We start from the raw sequence: 9,249 nt of genomic DNA, 5'->3' as shown, positions 1-9,249 counted from the left end.
TCACAACCATCTATAGTGAGATCTGGTGCCCTCTCCTGGCCCCACGTGGTGGCTCACAACCATCTATAATGAGATCTGGTGCCCTCTTCTGGCCTACAGGCATACATGCAAGCAGAACACTGTGTACATAATAAATAAATTAATCATAAAAATAAAAACCTAGAAAAAAAACTTTAAAACTGAGATCCGTAGGTTTCCTGTTCAGGCACTAATGTTTCTCCTCTGATGCCATATAACTTTTGTTTATTTCTGAAATGTAGTTCTTGTAACAAGTTTTATCATTAATCAAATTAATTTTCAGATATATCAAGTTGATTTGGGAAGGTAGTTCTTTTTCTACGTCTCACTTGTCAAGAGAAGTCAGATCGGGAAAACACTGTTAATGGGAAAGTGTGATTTTTTTTTTTTTTAATTTCATGTGGACTATTATGTATCAAGTTTGTAGCTGTTATTTAAATTATTTATATGTATTTTATTGATGTATTTTTTTTAAAGACTAGGTTTTCTTTTGTAGCCCAGGCTGGCCTCAGACTGGAGATCCTCCAACTTTAGCCAGGATGCTGGGATTACAGGTGTGTGTTAGCATGTCCAACTTCTAAGATACTTCATGGAAAATATCTTACCAATAACTCATCCTGATGATTTGAGTTATCTTAGTGATACTTTGGTTTTCTTTTCAGGTGTGAATTTTACTTAGAAAAATGTCATTTTTGTAAGAAGTTTGGCTTTTGTTAGGCATCAATCAGTTAATACATGGGAGTGTCTTAATATCCCTGTTAACTTTCTGTAGATGTTGGCTGCTGCTTCTGGTGAGAGAATACTGTCTTCTAGGAAGAAACGCAGTACCACCAAGAGCGTATTAATGTTCAGAACGTATTGTTCTGATCAATTTTTCCTTGATTAGAAATCAGCTTTGGTCAGCCTGCATGCAGTGTCCTCAGAGGCCAGAAGGTGGCATCAGAACTCCTGGAACGAGTTACAGATGGTTGTGGGAACCATGGGATGTTTGAAACCAGACCCGGTCCCCTGCAAAGGCAGCAGGTCCTCTCTATCCCCCAGCCAAGTTAATCTTAAGGTGACTTGACTTTAAACACTGTTGAAGTGTGTCAGCAGTACAGAAGCATCCCAGGCAGACACACTCCTCAGTGTGGTTTTATGGCCTTTCCTGGTTCTCAGTTTTCATCCCTTGAGGTAGAGACCAGGGTAAAGATGTGAGATCCTGGCATGCATAGATTGTTCTGGTAATCTAACAGAAGCAGAGTCAGCGCCCTTCTCTGTGTCTCACATGGATTAGCCCTTGTGTTTGTTTCTCATGAGTGTTTGAGTCTATACCTGGGGTGCCTGAGCATCCTGCCAAGACCTTTGCCTTCCTATGGTTTTTCTTAGTGGGGCTGGGGTTGGGGAGGGCTTCACTGTTATATCTGAATGCTTTTGGTTTCTTTGTCCTTCCTGTTCTTTCTCCCCTGACCCCCAACCCTGTGTGTGTGTGTGTGTGTGTGTGTGTGTGTGTGTGTGTGTGTATGTATAGAAGGTGATCTTGGATATGGCTCAGGTACCATCATCCACCTTGTCGTTTGAAACAGAGTCTCTCATTAGTCTGGAGTCGCCCTGCAGGCTAGGCTGGCTGCCTGGGGTGGGGTTAGGGGGATCCCCAGGGGAGAGCCCTAGGAGTCTTCTTGTCTCCCCACAACCCCCATCTGCATGGAATTACAAGGACACCAGTGCATCCCACTTTTCCCATGGATTCTGGGACCAAGCTCTTTACTGATTGAGCCTTTTCTGGCCCTGCCCTCTGTGTCTTCTGTGACATTAGGACACTGTGACTAAGGACACATTGGGATCAATTAATTATTTTTAAAACTGATAAATAAAAGGAAAAATCAATTCATGTAATACACCTGGCTTAGGTCATGAGGAAATTTTTTTTTTTTTTGGCTTTTTCGAGACAGGGTTTCTCTGTGTAGCCCTGGCTGTCCTGGAACCAGGCTGGCCTCGAACTCAGAAATCTGCCTGCCTCTGCCTCCCAAGTGCTGGGATTAAAGGCGTGCGCCACCACCGCCCAGCCCAAGGAAAATATTTTTAAACACCTACCTTAATAAATACAAATTCACTGGGTCTAGACAAGGCTCACAATAGTTACTAAGATTACAACAGCGACAAGGGCATCAGGACCTTCAGTCCTTGAGCAGCAATGTAGTTCAAAACACTCTAGCGGATCACCACAAGAGGGAAGAACTAGAGTTCTTAATTTAAGGACTCTTTAAGATTTAACTTTTTTGATTTTGTATTTTTATTAAATCTTTGTCATATCTAAAAACGTCTTGGTCACAAATGGCATTAAGATAACTTACTTGCTTGATTTTATATGTATAATAGTTTTAGAGTAAAGGCACTGCTAATATGATCACTGGAAATAGCTGGTGATATTTTCACTACCTCTGTCCTTAGACAACATTGCTAGGATTGTCTTTATTGTTTAAAATCACATGGAGTACTTACTTTTTCATGGTGAAGCTACTGCCATCTTCATGTTAGGCATTTTTACTTTCAGAGATTAAAAAACTGATATTCATATGGTTTCCTGTAACTTTAATTTTTTTCCAAACCTTATTTTTAATGGTGGTTCTTACATGCTTTAACCTCCCTTGTAGCCTACCACCTACCAGAGGTAGTGGAAAAGAAAGAATACCGGGTGGTGGAGGGAAGTGGACCTGTTCCCCTGTTTAGAAAGGTTCTTTGGAGCAACTCCCGTCTGTGTAGTCTGGAAATCGACAGTTCAGTTCACGGGTTATCAGCAGCAGCTTGATCCACTTGAAAACACTTTATGGATACATCAGCAGTCCAGCTCGGTAGCGTCGGGATAGCAAACACAAGTCAGTGGAGATGGCACAACCTAGCAGAGACAGCCAGGCCTCAGCCTCAGCAGGAGGGACCAGGAGGGACCCCAGGCTGTGCCTCCCCTCAGGGAAGTGAGACCCACAAGCATTTGCACAGCTAGCTGTACCAGCGAACCAAGCTGTCTCCAGACATCACGTGTCCTCCACGTGCCTCGCCTCAGCACCAGTCTTGCCTCAGCGTGCATCCTGTCAGCCTGAGGCTGTGGAAGCACCTAGAAACTGCAGCACACCACCGGAAGTTTGTTGGTGCCTTTCTCTCTATGGAGTCCTGACAAATGCAGCTCAACTACACAGTGCAAGGCGGACCAACACATGCGTGTTGTTAGCAAAAAAATCCTTCATCACATGTTCTTTCATGTGCTTGCTTTAGCAGAACATCCTCTCTCCTGTGTCTGCTTCAGCAAAACATTCCTTCACGAGTCTGCCTTAGCCTGTCACACCTGTGTCCACTTTAAGGAAACACTCCTTCATGGGTTTGCCCGAGCAGAACACCATCCAACTGACTTTCCAAAGGACCCTCAAGTTTCCACTTCAGTTTCCAGTTACAATTCAAACCTGTAGACATACAGTGAGAGAAGTCTGGCCCCAGTGTCTTCCGCTCTGCTTGGCTTCTCCCTCCAACTAGAGATAACACTTTTGGCTGTTTTTAGTGTAGCCCCTCCAGTTCTGACTACACGTGTATGATTTACAGGGTATGTGTGTACGCTGTAATACAGTTACGTACAGTTCATGTACACATAGTAAGTTTGTGCTTTTACTCCCTGTATTGGCTGGTTTTGTGTGTCAACTTGACACAGGCTAGAGTTATCACAGAGAAGGGGGTTTCAATTGGGGAAGTGCATCCATGAGACCCAGCTGTGGGGCATTTTCTCAATTAGTGATCAAGGGGGGAGGGCTCCTTGTGGATGCTGCCATCCCTGGGCTGGAAGTCTTGGGTTCTGTAAGAGATCAGGCTGAGCAAGCCAGTAAGAATCATCCCTCCATGGCCTCTGCATCAGCTCCTGCTTCCTGACCTGCTTGAGTTCCAGTCCTGACTTTCTCTGGTGATCAACAGCCATGTGGAAGTGTAAGCTCAATAAACCCTTTCCTCCCCAACTTGCTTCTTGGTCATGATGTTTATGCAGGAATAGAAACCCTGACTAAGACACTCCCCATCCTAGCAGTTCATGCAGCGTTGAGAGAACCTGACAAGTCTCTGTCTGATCCCAGCTCCCCACCGCACTGTGGAAGCTACCTCCTGTCCTCCATATGTACGCCGTGGTAAACGTTTTTAAAAAGTAGCTTACTGTATACAGCTATCCTTCCTGTTTTAAGTTCACCAGCCTAGCCTCAAGGTCTCTCACGGCAGTGCGTGGATGCTAAGTATCTTTTCATACACAAGTAGCACTGACTTATGAGGCTGTCCTCACCTTCCAAAGTCAGTCTTCTGCTCTTACAAATGAAGCATTTATCTTTATTGTTGTTTTGTTTTTTCCAGTTTGCCTGTTTATCCTTGGGCTACAGCCCTAAGAGCATGCTGGGTCACATGCTGCACAAACCTGCCGGTTTTTCTAGGTACTACCACACTTTCTTCCAGAAGAGCTATCAAATTTTGCATTCCTAGAAATTAAGATACCATTATATCTTGTAATTTGGTGAGCCTTTAAGGTATACAAAGTTGAGTTAGACACATGTGGGATAGAAGGAAGGATTATACTTAACTGACAAAGTTTAAATCCAGGCTGCTGCCATTGCTCTTGGTAACTGCCAGAACTAGTTGGTAAAAACCCTCAGTTGAAGGAAGATACCACACACTGGATATAGGACAGAGAAAGCAGGCTGGCTCTGAGCTAGAAACATCCTTCCTGCTGGCTAGTGTTATTCTAGTGCTGGAAGGTGTGGTCTCCTCGGGGGAGAAAGTTAGTGGTCTGAACCAGCTGTGGCTCCTGCAGGCTAAGTTCTGACTCATAAAGCAGGATACACACACTGGTGCCGAAGCAGCAAGCTTGTTTTGGGATTATTCAGTCTCCTCTGATTGGATTCCAGGATTGCTCCGTGTAGAGAAATGATTGATACTGTAAGCCTGGTCACAAGCCTATAGTTGGGGATGTTATAGGTCCTAGTAGAGAACGTAGCCCTGTCATTTTGCTAAGTGGGACGTGCAGCTAACTGCCTCCTAAATATTTGTGTTAATACCCATAGGCTAGTGCTGCTCCCAGTGTGGGTCAGAGAAACAATAGCACAGAGACTGGTAAGAGGCCAGATGCTGCTCACAGGATGTGGGATGGCTTAGCAATGCTGGGCACAGCATCTGTAGCTACCTGCATAGGACCTGCACAAATAAATTGAGGACCTGGGATAGGAGGGGCTGGTTGGGAAGAGAAAAGCACCGACAGGAGTAGGAGAGGGATAAGAGACGGCAATGGGGCAGATGAGCATAGTGATTATGTGCATACGTGTGATCTTATGTGCATACGTGTGATCTTATGTGCATACGTGTGATCTTATGTGCATACATGCGAGCTTATGTGCATACATGTGATCTTATGTGCATACATGTGAGCTTATGTGCATACATGTGATCTTATGTGCATACGTGTGATCTTATGTGCATACATGCGAGCTTATGTGCATACATGTGATCTTATGTGCATACATGCGAGCTTATGTGCATACATGTGATCTTATGTGCATACATGTGATCTTATGTGCATACATGCGAGCTTCTGTACATACATGAGATTGCCAGAGGTTTTAGAAAGTCAGTTTAGTGTGAACACGGTTCAGAGTTTTTTAACCTTATCATGAATTAATTAGTGAACTATATTCAGAGGAAAATGAAATATATACTTTTAGTATAATCTCTCTGACTATATTTTGTGTGTGAAATATGTAAAAAATGAAAATGGTTCTTTTTGATTAAAAAAACAAATTAGGAAGTATTATCTGAGCTTTCATTTGGCACAGTAAACAACATGTTGCATTGAACTAAACTTTGAGGGCTGTAATTGCCATTTGCTGTTAGTAAATGTGTTATTAGTAAATTTACTTACTTTGAAGTTGGGCATTTATAGATTTAATTGGTTCACACAACCAACAACCTGTAATTTTAAGGAAGTGCTAATATTGTGTCTACTGTCTTCTTTCTGGACTTCCTGAACTCTTTATTCTTTACTGGATATTCTTGGAAGGCTTTTATTGGTGATAGGGGATAATTAAAGTTTTTAGTTTATAAGTGCATGAATATTTTTGTATTTTGTGGAAGAAGTAATGTACGCACTTGGTGCTTGGATTTGAAGCTCAGAGAAGAATCATTCACAGTCATCCAAGAGCTGCTGTGGGAGGGATTGGAGGTGGAGTCTGAACTCTTCCCTGGAAGGAATTAAACATCAAAGACTTAGTGTTAACAACTAAGAAAGCAACTTGAGGGAGACATGCCTTATTTTTTTTGTACACATTTTTTTTTAATAAACTTTGTAAAATTATTAAACAACCCCGTACAAAGTATTTCTCTGCTGATGTAGAAATCAAAGTGTACTTGTTAGGAGGAGATCTTGATCATGATTTTAGGATTAGATGGAAGAATATCCTTGGACTTAGCTGTATATATATATCCATGCGTCTATGTACATACAATGACTTGAAACACTCGGGCTCAGAAATGTTAACACCTGATGATGGGGACCATTTCATAGGAGCTCTGAAGTTTTATGGAATTTGAAATGTTTTCAAGATGAAAACCACTGGCTTGTCTAAAGTCGCAGCAGGAGGATAGAATAGTAGGCTGAACATAAGGCTCTCTTGTTCTAAATGCGAATGTGTTTAGAACACATTCTTACTGTCATTTCTGCTGTTTCTAACCAAGATTATACATGAAATATATATATAAGAAATTATGAAACTTTTCCTTCCTTCCTTTGAATTATACCGAGACGACGTTTCTACATTTCCACATCTTTCCCAAATCACTTCTGTGTAGTATTTTACCACAAGATCACTTTGTAAATGTTAATAGACTTTTTTTGTTGTCGTTGTTTGTTTTTTTAACTGTATTTTATTGTAAGCTTATGCTTTATATGGATTGTTTTACAGCTTATGTATTTGGATTTCATTTTGAAGTAAGTCTCTAAAAGTATCTATATTCTTTTGTGTTTAGCTTAGGTTGTCTTATGATGAAGCCTTTGCTATGGCTAACGACCCCTTGGAAGGCTTCCATGAAGTGAACCTTGCTTCGCCTACTTCTCCAGACCTCCTTGGTGTATGTGACCCAGGAACTCAAGAACAGACTACCTCCCCGAGCGTCATCTACCGGCCACACCCTTCGACATTATGCGCTGCTCCTATCCAGGCCAATGCCTTAGATCTTTCTGCTCTTCCTACACAGCCCGTGTATTCATCCCCAAGGCATTTAAACTGTGCAGAAATATCTAATATCAGGTAGGAGATTACCTGCACACTTACTTTGGATTATTGTTATTTTTTAGAGTTGGCTTGCTTGTCTTAAATTATTCCTTTTAGAAAATTTGAATAATACAAGTTTGCCCATGTAGAGTGATGCATTTTAATCCTTAGACCAGGAATTGGCAGGTTTATGCAGATGACCAGACCAAAAAATGTTTTAGGGTTAGCATGTTGCAGGATATCTGATCACGCTGTGAACCCCAAGATTGTGTTATTGACTGAAAAAACCTGTTTCTAGTTGTGGCGTGACTCAGTCCTAGCATTCACCTTAATCCCGGTGTTTGGGAGGCACACTCCTTTAATCCCAAACAACGAAGGTAAGGTTAGTTTGTTGAAGGAACCATCGATGTTGAAAGTGATGTCTAATTTAGTGGTCACAGCGTGATGAATCAGAGAAGGATTTGACAGAATAGAATATGCCCAGCTCTCAGGAGAAGAGAGAGGAAAGGGAAGATACCTGAGGGGCAGTGGAGAGAGGAGAGGAGGCAGCTTTACTGGGGTGGTTGTACAGTGACAGGTTACAGAGAAAGCAAGCTCTACGCAGTTGAAGACAGAACAAGCAAAAGAATGGGAAGTAGCCAGAAGATTAGAACAGATTGTCCGAGACAGTTTGAGGCCAAGCAGAGCAATTCAGGAGTAGGTGAGAGAAGCCAGATTGAGTCAGTTAGCATGGAGAAGAGTTTTGAGCCAGGATAGCTGAGTTGACCAGCCAGAGTTCAGAAAGAGCTAGAAAGGGTGATCTTATTCAGCAGCAAGTCTCAGAAGTTGAAAACATTCTAGGCCTACATTAGATTCTATGGAAGCTAGAAGCTTCCAGGATTAGGCCTAGGTTAGCAGTCTGAAGCAGTAACCCTCCGAGATGACATTTACTACAGGCAAATGAAAGTTACTACATTAGCAGGCCAATTATTTGCTTTTATGTTTTGTATATGGTTGTTTAACTTGTATGTGTATCAGTGTACTACATGTGTTTGGTATATGTGGAGGCAATAAGAAGGCATTGCATCCCCTGGAACTAAGTCACAAATGGCTCTCAGCCATCAGTAGCAGGTGCTCTTAACCACCGAGCCACCACTCCAGCCCTGGCCAGACAGGTTTTGTTCCAACTCTAAAGTTTTATTTTTATGGTGTGAAAACAGCCACAGACAGTGTATAAATGTATAAACATGGCTGTTCCAATAAAACATGTAGAAATTTCATATAATTTTTACAAGTTCTTCAGTGTTCCTGATTTCTAGTCATCCATCCATTCCTGGCTTGTGGGCCTTAGGAAAATAGGCAGAGACTTGATTTAGCCTTGAGACTGCAATACTCGAACCCTGTCCTTGAGAAGTAGCAAGTAGTCTCACTTTATTTCTGTGTTGTGCAGTGTAAGTGATAGCCATCAGCAACCTGGCTCTTGGGCACTTGAAGTGTCTCTGGTATGAGGACCTGCTGTAATGAGATGTGGACTGGCTAGTTTCACTGCAAACCTCCTGAGCTTTTTCTCCTTACAGCATTCATATTCCGGACCCAGCGGTGGCAGCAGGGCTCACGAAGTTAACATCCAGGAAGGACAGCTGTAATGCAGAGAGGGAGTTTCTGCAGGGTGCCACTGTCACCGAGGCTTCTGCTGGCAGCGATGACATCTTCGGGTTGAGCACGGATAGCCTGTCTCGTTTGCGAAGCCCATCTGTTCTGGAAGTTAGAGAGAAGGGCTACGAAAGGTTAAAAGAAGAACTTGCAAAAGCTCAGAGGGTAAGAAAGCCACGTTGTTCTTCCATGTAGTGTTAGAATTGACTGCTCAGGATGGCAGCTGTGAATAGCCTCACAGCCTTGCCTTACTCTTCAGTACACTCAGCCTCGGTGGGCAGTCTCCGTGGGTCTGCGAGATCACCTGAGCATAGGGAAGGTGGGCAGTCTCCATGGGTCT

General features: G+C 42.7%; 1 protein-coding gene across 4 annotated transcripts in view; it reads left to right on the top strand.

The window, feature by feature from the left end:
• Rab3ip (RAB3A interacting protein) overlaps positions 1-9,249 on the top strand; it is a 47,196-nt gene that overhangs the window by 6,867 nt on the left and 31,080 nt on the right. For 3 of the 4 annotated variants that reach the window (XM_031349273.1, XM_031349272.1, XM_031349271.1), the window contains exons 2-3: positions 7,033-7,313; positions 8,834-9,074. In XM_031349273.1, coding sequence (XP_031205133.1) covers positions 7,063-7,313; positions 8,834-9,074 — 492 coding nt within the window. In that variant the 5' untranslated portion in view covers positions 7,033-7,062. The remainder of the gene's footprint in view (positions 1-7,032; positions 7,314-8,833; positions 9,075-9,249) is intronic. The other variant, XM_031349274.1, reaches the window with a different exon arrangement.

This window comes from Mastomys coucha, unplaced genomic scaffold (assembly GCF_008632895.1).
Source record: "Mastomys coucha isolate ucsf_1 unplaced genomic scaffold, UCSF_Mcou_1 pScaffold4, whole genome shotgun sequence".
Taxonomy (NCBI): Eukaryota; Metazoa; Chordata; class Mammalia; order Rodentia; family Muridae; genus Mastomys; species Mastomys coucha.
This window is presented reverse-complemented; position numbering and strand designations above follow the sequence as displayed.